The sequence below is a fragment of the Lynx canadensis genome, chromosome C2 (assembly GCF_007474595.2).
Source record: "Lynx canadensis isolate LIC74 chromosome C2, mLynCan4.pri.v2, whole genome shotgun sequence".
Lineage (NCBI taxonomy): Eukaryota > Metazoa > Chordata > Mammalia > Carnivora > Felidae > Lynx > Lynx canadensis.
This window is the reverse complement of record NC_044311.2, coordinates 113356955-113377919: the sequence shown is the minus strand read 5'-3', so window position 1 is coordinate 113377919 and position 20965 is coordinate 113356955. Positions and strand designations below refer to the sequence as shown.

At 34.4% G+C, this 20965-nt stretch overlaps 1 protein-coding gene across 1 annotated transcript in view; it reads left to right on the top strand.

The window, feature by feature from the left end:
• LOC115523939 (ephrin type-A receptor 6) overlaps nucleotides 1-20965 on the top strand; it is a 267647-nt gene that overhangs the window by 164247 nt on the left and 82435 nt on the right. Inside the window, exon 10 of the mRNA XM_032594591.1 lies at nucleotides 13532-13741. Coding sequence (XP_032450482.1) covers nucleotides 13532-13741 — 210 coding nt within the window. The remainder of the gene's footprint in view (nucleotides 1-13531; nucleotides 13742-20965) is intronic.

Below are 20965 nucleotides of genomic sequence, written 5' to 3'. Positions count from 1 at the left end.
AGAGTTCTCAGAGCTCTTTTATACCTTGCTTTATTAAGCAAATTATGCTGCCCAAACTAGCCCAGACTGGGTCATTATGGTAAAGTTTGGGTCAGCTCCTTTTTAGACAACTCCAATTAAAAAGAATACAGGCTCTGGAATTAGTCTGCCTAGATTCAAGCCCTGACTCTACTATTTATTAGGTTATTAAATATCTTTGCCCTTCAGTTTGACCATCTGTAATTGGAGATAATAAATACACTTATATCACAGAATTGTTAACAAACATTGAGTAAGATCAGAATAAGAAGTTTAGAACTGCGACTGGTTTGTAGTGTTTAAGGAATGTTAGCATTTTTCCCCTAGAATAATGCATCAATAATAGTAGTATGAGTTCCTAAAAGAATATAAAACTATGTTTGGAACTTCTGTTTCATCAAGCCTGCATTCTATAAATAGGAGAGAGAGAGAGAGAAAGAGAGAGAGATTGTCACAGGTTGGGCACGCTGGGAAGCAGATTCTAAAAGGAGATACACATGAAGACACTTCACTGGGGGAAACATCAAGATCATCTCCCTTATTGCTCTAAGTTCTAGAGTTTTGGCAGCTGATACTCCTTACCTGAGCCCCTCTCTGGGAAATGGCCTAGGTAGAGAAAGCTATCATATCAAAGATCATGACACTTTACAGGAGCAGCTTTCAGCCAATGGTTGAGTGATGTGAGGGTAATAAGGACCCAGACACTTTTCCTCAATTTGAACCAACTCCAAAGAGTTCTCCCAGATCCAGGATATTCCATAGGATATATCAAGGCGTTCGTTGTGAATGCACTGCACTTTAAGTTCTTCTACTGCCCCGTCCTGCTCTCTTCTACCCCCCACAGGGGTTGATCCTGAGAGTGTGTAATCAGGGGCCGACATTTAATAAAATAAAAAATATTACTGCTTCATCAAATATATTCTCACTCATATACAAAACTGTCTTCTTTTTGTGTGTTTGTTTAGTTCATGTGGCAGAGAAGAACGTGAGGATGGAGGATACTAGTACAGTTTGGTTTGGTGCCACAACCTTGACCCTTGATTTGTGTTATGGGTTCTGCAGTTTTACCCAGAACAGTTTTGTTCCATTAGTACAAATATCACCATAGTGAAAAAAAGCAGATATATGTCTTAGTGCTGTTGTAAAAATAGCTTCGACCTCATGGACCCCTGAAAATGTCTTGGCCATGGGAATTAGAAGTACATATTCTACGTTGTATGGTCCCATGACAGAACATGGAGTAAGTGGTTTATCTTCTTTACAAACACCAAAACCTCATTTTTAAGGAGGCCATGTATTGCTGTTGGAATTGTGATTGCTGTAATACTGAATGAAAACAGTTAATGTAATTCTCTCCAAAGGTTGGTGGTAAAGAGTAGTTAAAATAATTTTTAAATAACTTGCATGAAATAGAAGAGGAGGGAACACTCCCAAACTTATTTGCAAGACCAGTACTACTGGAGCACCGGGTTGCTCAGTCTTTGAGCATCTAACTCTTGATTTCGGTTCAGGTCATGATCTCACAGTTGGTGGGATCGAGCCCTGCATCAGGCTCTGCACTGATGGTGCCAAGCTTGCCTGGATTCTCTCTCTCTCTCTCTCCCTCTCTTTATGCCCCTTCCCGGTCACACAAACTCTCTCTCTCTCTCAAAAAAAAAATTTAAAAACAGTAAAAAAAAAAAAAACCTCTAACAAGACCAGTATTACCCTAATAACAAAGCCAGACAAAGACACCACAAAAAAACTACATGCAATATCACTTCATACCTGACAGAATGGCTAAAATCAATAATACAAGAAAAAACAGGTGTTGACAAGGATGTGGAGAAAAGGGAACCCTCTCGCACTGTTGGTAGGAATGCAAACTGGTGCAGCCACTCTGGAAAACAGTATGGAGTTTCCTCAAAAAGTCATCAACAGCCAAACTATGGGAAGAACCCACATGTCCATTGGCTGGGTGAATGGATAAAGAAGATGTGGTATATAGATATAATGGAATATTACCCAGCCATAAAAAAGAATGAAATCGTATCATTTGCGGCAACATGGATGGACCTGGAGGTGAAATAAGTGAAATAAGTCAGTCAGAGAAAGACCAATACCATGCGATTTCACAAAACAAATAAGCAAAGGGGGGCGGGGAAGAGGGAGGCAAACCAAGAAACAGACTCTTAACTATAGAGAACAAACTGATGGTTACCAGAGGGAAGGTGCGTAGGGGGATGGGTAAAATAAGTAATGGAGATTAAGAAGGGCACTTGCTGTGATGAGCATCAGGTGTTATATGGAAGTATTAAATTACTATATTGAATACTTGAAACTAATATTACACTCATTTTAACTAACTGGAATTTGAATAAAAGCTTTAAGAAAACCATCAGGAGCGAACCACAGGAGCAAGGCAGCTCAAAGGATACATGCATTCGTTCATTCATTTATTCATTTATTCATTTATTCTGTAGATACTTGTTGAACACCTGCCATGCACCAGGCATTCCTCAAGGCATTAGAGATGAGTAGTAGACAAAATTAACAGAAATCCCAGCCCTTGCAGGTCTTACATTCTAATAAGAAATAAAAATAAATAATAAAAATAAATAAAATACAGGGAATGGCATTTTTTTCAGTACTTGCTGCAAAACTTTTCTTGCTTTAGTGAATAGTGGCAAGGGTGTGCTGAGATCTGCCCTGTCATATAGGCTTATAGAGATTAGCATAATAACATTTTTTCTGAAAAGCAATTGGTCAGCCTACATCAAGGGTTTTCATAATGTTTATGTCTTTAATGTATAAAGTCTTCTAGAAATTATCCTCATGCAAAGATGGGTATATGTTATTGTTCACTGAAGTTTTAATTAATAATAAAAAACTGAAAATAAGCAAAACTTATAGGAATATGTACATTTATACATATACATAAAACATAAACTATATCATCTTTAACATAAACTATACAACATAAACTATATCATCTTTGTAGACAATATTTTATTGGGTAATATCATTGCTATTTTCATAATATACTATTAACAATATGAGATTAATTTTAATAACATAAAAAATTAGACTACCAAATGGTGGCTCTTAAATATGAATGAATTTTATCTCTTTTTATAGTTTCCTAATGTATTCCAAACTTTTTTTATGTTATATGGTTTTTTTAAATATAATTTATTGTAAAGTTAAACTTACAGTGTATCCAGTGTGCTCTTGGCTTTGGGAGTAGATTCCCATGATTCATCACTTACATACAACACCCAGTGCTCATCCCAACAAGTGCCCTTCTCAATGCCCATCACTCATTTTCTCCTCTCCCCTGCCCCTCCCATAAGCCCTCAGTTTGTTCTCTATATTTAAGAGTCTCTTATGGTTTGCCTCCCTCTCTGTTGTATTCCCAATGTTTCACAATGGGCTCATATTATTTCCATAATCAGAAAAATATGTTTCATTATTTGTTATTTTATTTGCTTTAATTTTGTTTTGCTTTGGTTTTGGTTGGCTTTAGAGCTCAGTTTGGAGCAATAGCCAATTTTGTGAGACTCCATTGGTAAGCTCAAGTTAATAATTAGAATAAAATATGCAGATAATGGATGCTTCTTCCCCTATGAAGCTGAATCTTAGGTTATAATTTGACAAATATTTGTTAACCATTCAGAAGTCATCTACCTGCATTTGAAGCCCAACTCTCTCATTTACTTATCTTGGATGAATTGTATAACTTTCCTAGGACTCAGTCTCCCCTCTGTTAAACTGGAAAAGAGGGGGCATTGACTAGATTAATGGCTCTTTGTCTTTTTTAAGTCAGAGATCTATTTGAGAATTTGGTGAAAACTATGGATCTATGGCATATAAATGTGCATCAGCATCAAAAAGAATAAAATAATTACATTTAGTAAAAAAAGTGCAAGATTTATATACTGAAAACTACAAAATATAGTTTGACCAGTTTCTGAGCCAGTATCAGGATTAAGAAATTGGCAGCTCCCACTTCCTATGTCTTAGAACATTTATTCTTAGAACCCATTCACCATGCTGTGAGGAAGCACAGTGTATCCCACGGAGAGGTCCATGTAAAGAAGAGCCAAGGGCTCCCAGCTACAGTCTCATTTGAACTCCTGGTCAATGGCCAGCCCAAACTTGATAGACTTATGAATGAGTCATCTTGGAAACTGCTTCCAGGCCCAGATGAGCTGCCCTACTTAATGACTCCTGAACAGACATGAACCGTCAGAGCCAACCCCTAGCAAAGCTGCACATTAGTGGATTTTTTTAAATTATTTATTTATTTATTTATTTATTTATTTATTTATTTATTTATTTTGAGAGAGATCAGAGGAGGGAAAGAGAGAGGGAGAGAAAGAGAGACTCGGAAGCAAGCTCTGCAATGTCAGTGCTCAGAGCACAATGTGGAGCTTGAACCTATGAACCATGAGATCATGACCTGAGCCACCATCAAGAGTCAGACACTTAACTGACTGAGCCACCCAGGTGCCCCCACGCTACACATTTGTGACCCAAACAGATGACTGTCATTATTTTAAGTTACTAAGTTTTGGGGATAGTTTGTTATGCATCAAGAGCTAACTGGAATGCTTAATAAATGTTGGCTTAATTATATTGTGCTAAATAAGACTTAACCTCAAAAGCTTTCAAGTAAAAGATGTCTATTGCTTTAGGCCCTTTTGGGTTTTGACAAATTTTGGACTTCCCTGAACTTGGATATGGATGATTATGTGAAAATGGTTCTTCTTTTGGCAAACAAAAGCTTCCTCTGCTGGCAAAAATTTAAATTCTTTGTGACAACTCGATAGCCTATATTGGGTCTAAATAAGAGGAATCATAAAAACAGTTTAACAAACATTTTCTACACATTTTCTTTCATTAACAATATTAATTGTATAAATATTTCAAGCAAATATATTGTGGAAAGTAACTTTTGCTATATTTAATCAATTTTGTGAATTTTTGCTGACGAAGTGAAAATGCTATTTCAAAACACAGATGGCCCTCTCACAGCATTTTATCTTCTCACAAGGAAGAAGCACAATTCTTGCCAAATGGAAGCATTGTTTCCTTGGCCTGCCTTTTCCCTTTGTGCTTTCTAGAATTCTAATTTGACTCCACAATACAATAGAAACACATAGTCTAGAAGTTGAAAAGTCACCGCATTACTCAGACTTGTGAAATATCTGGGATAAAATTCATCTTTTTCTTCCTTAAAAAAAAAGCCTCTAAATTTCATCAGCAGCACTACACTCAAAATACCCACTCAGATGAGTGGAAACTCAGCCTCCAGGTGGTCATAAGCAAAAAGTATTACTTTTAAATGTTAATTAAAAATGAAAGCTACAGGGCGACTGGGTCACTTGGTTGAGCGTCTGATGTCAGCTCAGGTCATGAGCTCACAGTTTGTAAGTTCAGGCCCCGTGTCAGGCTCTGTGCTGATGGCTTGGAGCCTGGAGCCTGCTTCAGATCCTGTGTGTGTGTGTGTGTGTGTCTCTCTCTCTGCCCCTTCCCCGCATGCTCTCTGTATCTCTCTCTCTCTCTCTCTCTCTCTCTCTCTCTCTCTCTCTCTCTCTCTGTCTCTCTTTCTCTCAAAAATAAATAAGCATTAAAATTTTTTTAAGAAAAGAAAACTACATGCCAATATCCCTGATGAACATAAATGCAAAAATCTTCAACAAAATATTAGCCAGCTAAATTCAACAGTGCATTAAAAGGATCATACAATGTGATCAAGTGGGAGTTATTATAGCGATGCGAGGATGGTTCAACATTCACAAATCAATCAATGTGATATACCACATCAACAAAATGAAGGATAAAAATCCTATGATCATCTCAATATACGCAGAAAAAGTATTTGACAAAATTCAGTATGAATGTCATGAAGGCCATATGTGAGAAACCCATAGTGAACATCATACATAATGGTAAAAAGTGAAACCTTTTCCTCTAAGATTAGGAACATGACAAAGATGTCCATTCTTGCCACTCTTATTCAACATAGCATTGGAAGTCCTAGCTGAAGCAATTAGTCAAGAAAAAGAAATAAAAGGCATCTAAATCATTAAAGAAAAAGTCAAACTGTCTCCATTTGCAGGTAACATGATATTATATACAGAAAACCCTAAAGACACCACCAAAGACCTGTTAGTAATAAATACAGTAAAGTTGCAGGGTACAAAATCAATATACAAAAATTAGTTGCATTTCTATACACTAACAAAACACTGTCAGAGAAATGAAGAAAAACATCCCATTTACAATTTTATCAAAAAGGAATAAAACAATTAGGAATAAGTTTACCCACAGAAGTGAAAGATCTGTACACAGATAACTATAAAATACTGAAAAAAGAAATTGAAGATAACACCAAAAAATGGAAAATTATTCTGTACAGAATAGTCATGGAGTGGAAGAAGTAATATCTTTAAAATGTCCATACTACCCAAAACAATCTACAGACTCATACAATCCGATCAAAATTCCAACGGCATTTTTCACAAAATTACAACAAATAATCCTAAAATTTGTATGGAACCATAAAAGAGCCCCAAAAGGCAAAGCAATCTTGAGAAAAAGAACAAAGCTGGAGGCATCACATTTCCTAATTTCAAGCTATATTACAAAGGTCTAGTAATAAAAACAGTATGATGCTGGCATAAAAACAGACACATAGATCAATGGAACAGAATTGAGAGCCCAGAAATAAACCAATGCAAATATGGTCAATTAATTTATGAAAAAGAGCTAAGAAAAAACAATGGGAAATTACAAGTCTCTTCAACAAATGGTGCTAGGAAAACTGGACAGCCACATTCAAAAGAATGAAACTGAACGCCTATATTATGCCATACACAAAGATTAACTCAAAATGGACTAAAAACTTGAACATAAGACCTGAAACCATAAAACTCCTAGAAGAAAACATAGAGGATAAGTCCCTTGACTTTGGTCTTGGCAGTGATTTTTTGGATTGAACCCAAAAGCAAAGACAACAAAAATAAAATAGACAAATGGGACTACACCAAACTAAAAAGTTTCTGCACATCAAAAGAAACTATCAACAAAATGAAAAGGTAACCTCTGGAATGGGAGAAAGCATTTGTCAATCGTATATTCAACAAGGGGTTAATACCCAAGTATACAAGGAACTCATACAACTCAACAGTAAACAAACAAACAAATAACCCAATTTTTAAAATGGGCAAAGGACCCAAATAGACATTTTTCCAAAGAAGATATACAAATAGCCAACAGGTAGATGAAAAGATGGTTAGCATCACTAATCATCGGGGAAATGCAAATCAAAACCACAATGAGATATTACTTCACATCTCTAAGGATGGCTATTATCAAGAAGACAAAAATAAAAATGCTGACAAGGATATGAAGATGGGGAACCGTTGTATATTGTTGGTTGGAATGTAAATGGGTGCAGAAAATCTGGAAAACAGTATAGAGGGTCCTCAAGAAATTAGAAATAGAACTATCATATAATCCAGCATTCCACTTTTGGGAATATATCCAAAGGAAATCAAACCATTATCTCTAAGAGATATCTGCACTCCCATGTTCATTGCAGCATTATTCACAACAGCCAAGATATGGAAATAATCTAAGACCTAAGTGTCTGTTGATGGATGAATGAATTAAGAAAACCTGGAAAAGATATAATGGAATATTAATCAGCCTTTAAATAAAAGGAAATCCTGCCATTTACCACAACATGGGTAAACCTGAAAGATACTGTGCTAAGTGAAATAAGTCAGACGGAGAAAGACAAATATTGCTGGCATCACTTATATGTGGAAAATAATAATAATAATAATAATAATAATAATAATAAATAAAACTTATAGAAACAGGGAGTGGAAAAGTGGTTGCCAAGGGTGGGGGAAGTAGGGGAAATAGGGTGGTTTGTAAAAGGATGCGCACATTCTGTTAGAGTAAGTCCTGAGGATCTAACATATAACAAACATAGTGACTATCATTGATAACACTGCATTGTATAATTGATATTTGCTAAAAAGAATAGAACTTAAGTGCCTTCATCTTAAAAAAAAGGAGGGATATATATGTAACCATATATATATATATATATATACATATATATATATATATATATATCTTGTATGATAGCCAAAAAGTGGAAATAACTCTACTGTTTATCAACCAATCAACCGATAGAGGTACTAAAAAATGAATAGAATATTATACATCAGTAAAAATAATAAAATATTGAGTGAACCTTGAAAGATTATATTAAGTGAAAGAATACAGTCACAAAAGACCACATGCTTTATGGTTACATTTAAATGAAATACCCAGAATAGGCAAAACTATAGAGATAGAAAGTTGATTAGTAGTTGTCTAGGGCTGGTGGGGGAAATTGGAGGAGATGGGGGATGGCTGCCAATGAGTATAAAATGTCTTTGGGGAATCATTATAAAGTTTTAAAGCTGATTATGGTGATATTTACCCTAACTCTGTGTATACACTAAAAATTATAAATCTGCATAGTTTAAAAGTATAAATTATATGGTATGTGAATCATATTTCAATAAAGCTGTTAAAAAATAACTTGGAACAAAAATATTAGCAAATCAAATCCAGCACTGTATAAAAGAATTACAGCCACAACCAAATGGGATTTACCCTGATGTGCAAGAATAGTTCAACTTTCAAAAATCAATTAATGTCATCTATCACATCAAATGACTAAAAAAGAAAAATCACATGATCACATAAATAGAAAAAGGTACTTGATAAAAATCGAACACCAGTTTATGATTTAAAAAAAACTTTCAGTAAACTAGAAATAGAAGGAAAGTTCTTAAATTTAATAAAAACTGTCTACAAAAAAAACCTATAGTTATCATACTTAATGGTGAGAAACTTAAAGTTGTCCCACCAGGATCAGGAACAAGGCAAGTATGTCACTCTCACTACTCCTTTTGACTATCATACTGGAAGCAGTAGCTAATGTAAGAAGACAAGAAAAAGTGAGGAAAGTACACAGATTAGGAAGGAAAAAATAAAACTGTCCTTATTACAAATAACATATTGTCTATGTAGAAAATCTGACAAAACCTTGCAATCTGCAAGGTTTAAGAATACGAAGTTAATATACAATATATAAAAGTCAATTGCTTTCCTACATATCAGCAATGAACAAGTGGAATTTGAAATTAAAAACACATACCATTTACATTAGCACCCTCAAAATGAAAAACTTAGGTATAAATCTAACAAAATATGTGCAATATCTGTATGAGGAAAACTTTAACTCTGATTAACAAAATCAAAGAAGAACTAAACATATGGAGAGATATTCCATGTTAATGATTAAGGAAACTCAGTATTATTTAAATGTCACTTCTTTCCAACTTGATATATATTTTTAATGCAACCCAATAAAAATCCCAGTAAGTTATTTTGTGGACATCAACAAAGTGATTCTGAAGTTTATATGTAGAGGTAGAAGGCCTAGAATGGATAACACAATATCAAACAAGAACAAACTCACAGGACTGGTACTACCTGACTTCAAGACTTATAAACAATAATCCAGACAGTGTGATATGGATGAAAGAATAGACAAACAGGCCAGTGGAACAGAATAGAAAGTCTATAATAAACGTAGTCAACTAGTCTTTGACAAAAGAGAAAAAGCAATACCATGGAGCAAAACTTGTCTTTTCAATAAGTGGTGCTGGAACAACTGGATATCCACATGCAAAAAATAAAAACAAACAAAAAGCAAAATCAACAACAAAAGAACTAAACACAGAACCTTACACCCTTCACAAAAATTAAGGCAAAATGTATCACAGACCTAAATGTAAAACACAAAATTATAATAATGCTAGAAGAGAACATAGAAAAACCTAGATGATATTGGATATGGCAAACACTTTTTAGATACAACTACAATGACACAATCCAAGAAAAAAATAATTGATGAGCTGGACTTCATTAAAATTTAAAACTTATGCTCTGCAAAAGATGATGTTAAGATAATGAGAAGACAAGCCACAGACTGGGAGAAAATATTTGCAAAAGACACATCTGATAAAGAACTTGACTAAAATATACAAAGAACTCTTAAAATTCAACAACAAGAAAACCAGCCATTTTAAAAATGGACCAAAGGCCTTAACAGTCACGGCACCAAAGATATACAGATGGCAAATAAGCTTATGAAAGGATGCTTCACACTGTATGTCATCAGGAAAATGCAAACTGAAATAATGAGGTACCACTATGCACCTTTTAGAATGGCCCAAACTGATAACACTGACACTAAATGTTGCTAAGGATGTGAAGCCACGCATTCATTGCTGGTAGGAATGCAAAATGGTACAGCCATTTTGGAAGATAGTTTGGGGGTCTCCTAACAAAACTAAACATATTCTTACTATATGATCCAGCTGTCACCCCCCCTGGCACTTAACCAAAGGAGTTTAAAGCTTGCATCCACATAAAAGCCTGCAACTACAAACATGCTATGAACACAGATGTTTATAGCAGCTTTATTTGTAATCGCCAAAACTTGGTAGCAACGAAGATGTCCTTCGTAAGTGAATGGATAAATGAAACTGTTATGCATCCAGACAAAGGAATTTTATTCAGCACTAAAAAGAATAGAGCCATCAAGCCATGAAAAACATGGAAGAATCTTAAATGCATATTATGAAGTGAAAGAAACCTATCTGCAAAGACTGCCTACTGTGTGATTCCACTATATGACATTCTAGAAAAGGCAAAACTATGAAGAAAGTAAAAGATCAGTGGTAGCCAAGGTTTGGAGATGGGGGAGGGAGGAGTGGTGGTGTTGGTGAATAGATGAAGCACAGAGGATTTTTAAGACAGTGAAAATACTCTGTATGAAACTATAATGTGTTTATGTCTTTATAAATTTGTCCAAATCCGTAGAATGTAGAACACAAAGAATGAACCCTAATGCAAACCATGCATTTTGGATGATCGTGATGTATCAATGTAGGTTCGTCAATTGTATCAAATGTACCATTCTGGTGGGGAATGATTTTGGGGGAAGTTATGCATATGCATGTGCAAAGGGCAGAAGATATATAGGAAATCTCTGTCTCTTCCTCTTAATTTTGCTGTGAACCTAAAAGTGCTCTAAAAAAGTAGTCTTTTTTTTTTTAAAGAAATAACTTGGTTCTTTGTGTCACTCTCAGAAAAGATAGGAAATTAAATTTCAACCTGGTATTAAATAAATTATTTCTTTTTATGATGTAAAGGTGTATGTTGCCCATTGATTTTTCAGGAAAGTGAGAGGAGAATTTCTGATATTAAATTAAATATTTATATTAAATATTAATTTATATTAAAATTATAAGAAATACATGCAATTGTAGTACTGTAAGGTTTTATGAAATAATAACTATTAAATTAAGTCAGGGGCTGTGCTATATGTTTTATATGTGATTCTCGCTGCACCTCTGAGTTAGATTATTCTATTCTCATTGTAGAGATAAGAAAACTGAGGCATTCCTTAGTTTTCAGATGGTCCATTCACATTTCCTACCATGCAGAAATTCTACATTGATGAGAACTGTACCAGGCAACTTCATTTCTAATAGGTAAAAGAGCCACCTCTTTAAATGTAGTGTAATCCTTTCTAGGCTGAAAGAATTTATGCTTTGAATTCTATTCAGTGGCTTTGAGAGTCCTAATAGAGGAGAGGTAGGTAGTGTACATTATAGAAGAGGCAGATTTCATCTAATAGTGCACTGTCTAGGAAGATGGATTGGAAACATAAAGAGCTAATAACACCAAAGATTTTCTTTGCTAGGTTATCTTTTATACATTAATTATACAGAAGGACCTGCTCAAATGGATACTCTTGCTACATAGACTGTTTCTTTTGAGAGTTCTTTTCCTTACTCTGCACTTGAGTTGGGAGATATTATCAGAGAGCTATCAGGAAGATGAGTTGATATAAAGACAAAGTTTATTTCATTTGTAGTATAAGCTTATTCATTTAAGTGACAAATGAATCCTCATTGTATAGGATACTGTGTCACTGTGATATGGTCAGATCATCCCTGTATTTAAATCCACACTATAGTTCAAAATCAGGTATCCATTAAAACTTGTTTAACTTTGCAAATTTTAAGATAACTCTTATTTATGCATCTGTCTCTTACTAGATATTCATTTTAATAACATTCATAAATAAATGTCACCTAATATATAAAACCAACTGGGAATTTTTCATGTTTCTCTATAACTCCTTTTAAGGCAACTATCTCCAAATAACTTTGTAGAGCAATATGTGTTACTTTCCAAACTTAAAATATTTTTATTTTATTTTTCTCTAATTTCTAGAGTATTGTTTGTATCTGACCTTATTGAGGCACACATCTTACATGGATGACAATTAGATTCTTTTCCTTTTTATTTTTTGAAAAAAAATTTTTTTTCAAAGTTTATTTATTTTTGGGACAGAGAGAGACAGAGCATGAACGGGGGAGGGGCAGAGAGAGAGGGAGACACAGAATTGGAAACAGGCTCCAGGCTCTGAGCAGTCAGCACAGAGCCCGACGCGGGGCTCGAACTCAGGGACCGCGAGATCGTGACCTGGCTGAAGTCGGACGCTTAACCGACTGCGCCACCCAGGCGCCCCTCTTTTCCTTTTTAAAAAAGCATGTTTCAGAAGTAGATCCCTCAGTGCCCCTTACATTCCTGAAATCATTGTTGCACTATATGCTAACTAATTTGGATGTAAATTTTTTTAAAAAAGCATGTTATTTTTAAATCAAATGAGAAGAAATAGCACAATCAAGGGATTGTCTGCTACATACCAGTGCTGTGCCTGGCTTGTTATTCATATGATTTTATTTAATCTTCCCACCTGGGCACTAAAATAGTCCTGATTTCAGTCAGTTGCCAACAACTTCCTTTCTATTTGCTCTATATAATGAAAGAATTGGAAAATCTCGTTATTTTCTGTTTGCATGTATTTTTTTTCTCTCTCTCCCATAGCTTCCCTAAACTTGTTTCTTGTTTAGGCAAACAAGTTTTCTTTTCTCTAGTAATCATTTCTTACTCATATTTCGAGTTTATCACACAGCTTTTATCCAAACCAAGGGGTTTTGCAGTCCTTCTGCCCACCCGAACTCACAACTATGGGAAGCAAATTCTATTCTCTGGGAGTCATTGCTGCTACCTAATTTGACTTCAGTCTCTCTTCTTAAAGTTTTTGAAATCTTTCTTTCTAGAAGTTAACTTGGTTGGTTCTCTTTTATCCTTTGTTCTCCTTTGTCACTTCCAGCTAGACTTTTTCCTTTCTTTTAAATGTCAAACAAATTCTTACATTTCATGATCAGCAAATTTGATTCTTATATTATTGGATCCAGTAAAATAAATTCAAGGGTTTTACTTAATGATACACACACATGTGTACACACATGCATGCAGGCACGCACACATGCTACATTAAAATAAATCAATGTAAACAATTGTAATTCTCTTTCAGAAACATGATGGCCATTTCACAGTCATCCAGTTGGTCGGTATGCTCCGAGGCATTGCATCAGGAATGAAGTATCTTTCTGATATGGGCTATGTTCATCGTGATCTAGCAGCTAGGAATATATTGGTCAACAGCAACTTAGTATGCAAAGTTTCCGATTTTGGTCTCTCCCGGGTACTGGAAGATGATCCAGAGGCTGCTTATACAACAACTGTAAGTTTGCATGTCCTTTTCCAATCTATAGGTTGTTCACTTTTATTGTTTTTAATGTTATGAGAATAATCCTTTTTGGCTTTCCTGATTTTCTACTCACACCTCTCATTTTCACAATTTAACATCATTATTTAATTGAGAAATAATTGCTTTATCTGAGTGCCTGGTTTAAAAACAAAAACAAAAACAAAAACACCTTCTTATATTTAACTGTTTTCTTTCTTTCATTGTACTGGACTTTAATATCGTGCTTGAGTTCCATGTCATGACTGCCTTTACAACAAATCTTCCTTTTCCCAAGGCATTTTTGATGTTTAATAATTATTTCCTAAATGGAGTTCTATACAGGACAATGGTGAATCAATTAAGTCAGTGATAGTGAAGAAACAATGGTTATGAAATTACTTTTTTTTTGCCCTCACAACAAATGTTATGGATTGATCTGATCATACTTAAAGATGAACAAGATAGGTTTCTCTAGAGATACATAAGTACCCTCTAAACTTTTTTCTGACTGATGCTTGGGAATTGTGCGAGCAAGAAGAATAGGCTAAAACTTTAGAACCAAACTATCATTGTAGATTATATGATCTCAACTTAATTCATTAATAGTTTAAGCATTTCTGAATGCCCCAAAACCAGTTAATTCCACCAACCTTTTTGATTATTGTTTCAATGATTTCAGGCTCAAAGTCTTTCTTCAGCTATCTTAAACCTAATAATTTGTAAAACTATACTATATGTTGTTCTTTTTTAAACAAAACCTTCACCATTGACTTGGCAGTCACCTTCAATGAAAAGTAAGTCAGTAAAATTATTCAAGTTGTTTTTATCCTCTCCTCTTTTCTCTAACCTTACACATTATTTTAAAAGAGGCAAATCCATTATTTAGCTCCCTTCTATCTCATTTTCTATGAGTTTTTTTGAAACATCACTGTATTCAATTACTCCAGAAGGGATGCAAGTTTAATATTATGAATGAAGCATATTATGCCCTTACCATATTTACAGTGTAAAATGCTCTATATCACTTTATTGATATTTTCATTATTTTCTAAGCAAAATGAATTAATCTCTTAGATATAAGGTAGCAATACCTATTTATCTTTTAATTTGACCAAAAGCCTTCATAAAAATAAAAATCTATCATGTCTCAAAATAAATTGTTCATTTCAAAAAAGAAGTATTTTCTTTTTTTTTTTTTCAAAAAAATTTTAATGTTTATTTTATGATTGAGGGAGACAGAGTGTGACTGGGGGAGGGGCAGAGAGAGAGGGAGACACTGAAGCCAAAGCAGGCTCCAGGCTCTGAGCTGTCAGGGTAGAACGACGAACTGTGAGATCATTACCTAAACTGAAGTCGGATACTTAACTGACTGAGCCAACCAGGTGCCCTAAAAGCAGTATTTTCCAACTCTGTTTTCTAATTGGAAGATGTCATACATTTTTCTTTTTTTTCAAGGCTTTTCTCTTCTTTTTATTGATGAATAGCTTGAAGCAACTTTTCAAGTTACAGAACAGTGTAGATAAGATTTTTCTATTATGCATATTATTTTCAACCTTGGAGAATGGTGTTTAAAATTATTATATAAATACTATGCAATATATGAGGCGCCTGGGGGGTCAGTCAGTTAAGCGTCCAACTTCAGCTCAAGTCACGATCTCTTGGTCCATGAGTTTGAGCCCCACGTCAGGCTGTATAGTGACAGCTTGGAGCCTGGAGCTTGCTTTGGATTCTGTGTCTCCCTCTCTTTCTGCCCCTCCCCCCTCATGCTCTGTGTCTCTCTCTCAAAAATAATAAACATTAAAAACATTTTTAAAAATATTATGCAATATAATATTTATAAAAATTCCAACAAATGTGATCTACTAAAAGAACAAAATGATACAGGAAATAAAGAATAAAATAGGAAATAACTACTAGACTCTTTGTATGCCTATATGATATACTTGAAACCCTTATTAAATAATATTTTAACTACTTTTTAAAATGGGAAGCTCATAATTAAATTAAAGGTACTAATAAAATTGGCAGGGTCCCCCAAATTTTGAAGCATATATAGGTTTTATTGTGTCAGATTTGAAATCCAGATTCCAAGCATGTTCTTCTGTCTTACATGATTTTAGAGACTGGAACAATGCTATTATAATTTAATTTGACTACAGAATTAAACATCAAGTTAGGTAACCAGAATATTAATTCTCCAAAAGTGCCTCTTAGAAGCTATAGATTATGTCTCAATTAAGAAATAAGTTTCTGAATTTAAGAGGTATCAGTTGAATGATAAATAATGTGATTCAGTACTTTTTATTGTTTTTAATGCCAGTTTAATTAATGTACAGTGTTATATTAGTTTCATGTATACAATACAGTGACTCAACAATTCTGTACATTACTCGGGGCTCATCACATAAGTGTACCCTTAATCGCCTTCACCTATTTCACCCATTCCCCCAGCCACCTCCCCTTTGACAACCACCAGTTTGTTCTCTGTAGTTAAGACTCTGGTGTTTTTTTTCCTCTCTTTTCCTTTGTTTGTTTGCTTTGTTTCTTAAATTCCACATATGAGTGAAATCATATGGCATTTGTCTTTCTCTGACTGATTTATTTCACTTAGCATTATACCTTCTAGATTCATCATGTTGTTGCAAATGGCAAGATTTCCTTCTTTTTATGGCTGAGTAATATTCCATTGTCTGTATATACCACACCTTCTTTATCCATTCATCTACCATTGGACATTTGGGTTGCTTCTTGGCTATTTTAATTAATGCTGCAGTAAACACAGGGGTTCATATATCTTTTCAAATTAGTGTTTTAATATTCTTTGGGTAAATACCCATTAGTGAAATTACTGGATCATATGGTATTTCTGTTTTTAATTTTTTGAGGAAACTCCATACTGTTTCCCACAGTGGCTGCACCACTTGCATTCCCACCAACAGTACACAATGGTTCCTTTGTCTCCACATCCTCGCCAACACCTATTGTTGTGTATTTGTTTCTTATGTATTTGATTTTAGTCGCTTTGATAGTTGTGAGATGATCTTATTATGGTTTTGATTTGCATTTCCCTGATGATGAATGATATAGAGTATCTTTTAACGTGTCTGTTGGCCATCTGTATATCTTCTTTGGAGAAATGTCTGTTCATGTCTTCTACTCATTTTTAATTGGATTATTTGGGGGTATTTTTAGATGTTGAGTCCTTTAAGTTTTTTATATATTTTGGAAACTAACCCCTTATCAGACATATCATTTGAAAATATTTTCTCCCACTCAGTAGGTTGTATTTTTGTTTTGTTGATTATTTCCTTTACTGTGCAGTAGCTTTTTATTTTGATATAGTCTCAATAGTTTAATTTTGCCTTTGTTTCCTTTGCCTTGGGAGACATATCTAGAAAAATGTTGCTGTGGCCAATGCCAAAGAATTATATCTGTGCTCTCTTCTAGGATTTTTATGGTTTCAGATCTCACATTTAAGTCTTTAAGCCATTTTAAGTTTATTTTGTGTATGGTGTAAGAAAGTGGTCCAGTTTCACTCTTTTGCATATAGCTGTTCAGGTTTTCCAACATCATTGTTGAAGGGATTGTGATTAAGGCCTTTTTTTTTTTTTTTTTTATCTCAGAAATACCTAACTCTTCAAAGGCTCCTGGGGTACAAAATATCATACTGATTACCTCACTTTATAATGAATATGACCATTTTAAAGTAAAACACCAGCATTCTTGCCTTCAAAGAGTTTACCCTTTTACAGGGTAGACTCATGCTTTCTTGTTATTCAGAGCATTAATTGTTGACATATAGGTCTAAAAAGAAATATGGAAGTACCAAAAAGCAGAATTCTGGAGAAGACTTTACAAAAAATTAAAATTTGAACCAAATGTTAAAAAATTTCACTAGGCTGATTGTTGGGGAATTGAGACAGAGGAAACAAAAAGAGGAAAAAGATATGGAAATTTGTGGAAGTGAATGGATGTGTTGATGGAAATGTGGACAGTTTAGAATGGAGAGGAGCAGTGGACAGCCCAGGTTTCTTAGGAATAATTGTGAAGGTAGGTGGGTGGCACTTCAAAAATTTGAAGGTTTTCTATTAAAGTTAAGAGACACTGATTTATTTAAATAGGGGAATAACAAAATACATGTATGTCTTATGAGATTATTGACAACAGTGTGAAGGAGGAAAGGATTGAAGGACAGGAAGACTGGTTATAGGAAACAAGTTAAGGCATTATTGCTGTAGACCAGAAAGGCCATATGGCTTTAATTAGGGCAGTTAGCAATTGGAATAAAGAGCAGAGTAGAGAATTGAAAATTATTATGATGATGATACAATTTACAAGACTCAGTAACTAATTACATGTGAATTATAAGGAGGAAGAAGGATTTAAAAATGACACCAATAATTCTAGATTGAACAACTAGTTGAATGGTGACAACATTAATCAAGACAGAGAATCTCTATTAGAGATGGCCGTTAACGGCATTAGATTACAAAGCAAAATTATAGCAAAGGGTCACAGGCACTCTGTTTCAAAGTCGTCAGGGTAATGTGAGATTGAGCATTGGCATTCTGTTGCACTTGCATGTCACATTTTTAGGACTTTATATAAATTACTTAGTCCCCAAATTCTTTCTGTATTTCCTATTAAAAGGAATGAGATTCTTAGAAAACTCTACTGCCTAGTGAAGATATACCTAAATTCAAGCACATCCTGTATAATAAAATACAGAAGGATGGTTATTTATATGAAGTTATTCTTTGTTTTTATAAAAACATTTACATGAAAATAACTTTAAAGAGCATGCTCCATTGATACATTTTTTAAAATATGATTTTATTTTTTTAAGTGTACCTGTATATAACTTTCATAGAATATATCTTTTACCTTAAATGATTTTGATTTTTTTCTCTTATGTGTAACTATAATTGTTACTTCCTTATTATTTATAAATGTTTTTATAATCAGCATCAGAAGTGTTCGGAAAGGAAGGCTTGTGAAGTGTTTTAAAAACAGGGGCACCTGGGTGGTTCAGTCGGTTAGGCTGTGCAACTTCAGCTCAGGTCATGATCTCGCAGTTTGTGAGTTTGAGCCCTGCATCCGTTGGGCTCTGTGGTGACAGCTCAGAGCCTGGAGCTTGTTTCAGATTCTGTGTCTCCCTCTCTCTCTGCCCTTCCCCCATTCGTGCGTGAGCACACACGCGCGCACTCTCTCTCTCTCTTTCTCTTTCTCTCTGAAAAAAAAAATTAAAATAAATTAAAATTAAAAAAAAACAGGGAGACATCATAGATGAGTATTTTTTTTGTAATCGTCAGGAAAACAATTCTTGGAATCTAAGTATGCTACATGGAAACTATCCCTTCCTAATCAAAATAGGAGCAGAATAAATAGACATTTTCTATTAAGATGACTTTACCAATTTAGAGAGCCACATACCACAGCAAAGAGCAGTAAGAACTGGTAAACAGACAGGCTGGAAAGATAGAGTGACCCGTGTGATTCCAATACTGACCATAGCACTGAACTTACTGATCAGCATGTAGCAGATGAGCAGAATGACCATTGGAGCCAGTGTGACCAGACCAGAAAGAGATGTGACAAGAGAGATTACTTTGCCAACAACTAGTAACAATTATTCTAGTGCCTTATTTAGAAGATATATACGTGTAAAAAAAAAAAGCAGAAGAAGATATATACATGTAGTATATAAGACCATATTATCTACATTATAAAACACTAAGGTAAATAAAGGAATGAGAGTTATGACAAATACAAGTAGAAATTTTAGTATGTCTTCCTATAACTTAAGAATGTTTTGATGTTCTGCTTCAGATCTAAGACCTATTCATTCAGCATGTACTCCACGGAATTTATTATAGAGTTACCACATTCAAGGTCCTATTCCTTTGGAGAGCCAATAACCAAAAATCAAGGGATTCTTGAGAATGGATAAATGATAACACAGAGAGGGGACCAAGAGTAACCAAATATAGTAAAACATAATAAAACCAATAAGTGTGCAGACACCAAGAAGGGGCAATGCAGAACTAAAAGTGCCAGTAGTAGTAGGAGAATTTCCTGGTAAGCCCTGTGCTAAAATACATCAAGCCTTTGCAAAGGGACATTGAGAACTGATAATTTAATGAAAACCAAGAAATGTGCATGGGGGCTAAAGCTAGGACAAAAATGCCAAAAAATGGGATCTAGACAAGGACTGAGGCCTTTTGTTTACATGCTAACCTTACCAGGCACTTAGTAAGGAGAGATTGGCGAATGATTATGAACCCCACCTGACAATACATGTACAATTATTGATACATGGCTGACTTAATCATACAATATTTACTGAGTTTGAATTGTTCTCATTTGATTACATGGTTTTCTGTCTGTTTATAATTTAGATGCTAAGAAATCTCTCTTTTCTGAATCTTGACACACATTCACATGGACAATGTTTTATATTCAATTCCATGGGAGGGACTCTCTCTCTCATTGGAATATTGCTAAGCAACCAGTCTTAAACTTACCTTGAAAATGTTAGGACTCATTGTTCTCGTTTATGGAAATGATGTCCTATTTACCTGAAAAGAACATTCAAAGATATATTATGGCTCACACTTGCCTGTTTCAAGAGATAAATCTTATTTAAAATACAATGGCAGTCACTGTACAGATTTTTTCAACTATAATGATTACTTTTTTTATACTTTAAAGATCAAAACAAAATGGAAGAATTATTTTATCACTATATCTGCTAAAAATTCTAAAACTCTTTGATTCTAACTTTAAATTGTGTTCATTTTATGTTATCCATGGCAAACTTTGCTTTTTCCTTCAAGAGCAGCAATTCCATATGAATATTACTTTCTTAGTGGAAATATGGACACTCACAACTGACAGCACATAATCTGCATAATCACAATTCTGTTAACATCTTAATTCTATTTACTTTGCTTTCATAAGACCTCTTCCAAGCTCCACCTCTTAACTTCCCCTCTTCTACATAAGGTATAAGAGAAGTCAAATCTATCAATCTAAAAAGTCATGGTCTATACCCAACATGGAGCTAATTATAGCAAATAATGGAGCAGCAGGAGGGGGACTTATTTACATGTGTATGCCAAAGTTGAGGGGAAATCTACCCAAGCTCCCTCCTTTACCTAATTCAAGTGCTTATAAATTGGCTTGACTTTCTGAAGGGAATTTTTGAATGTTGAGATA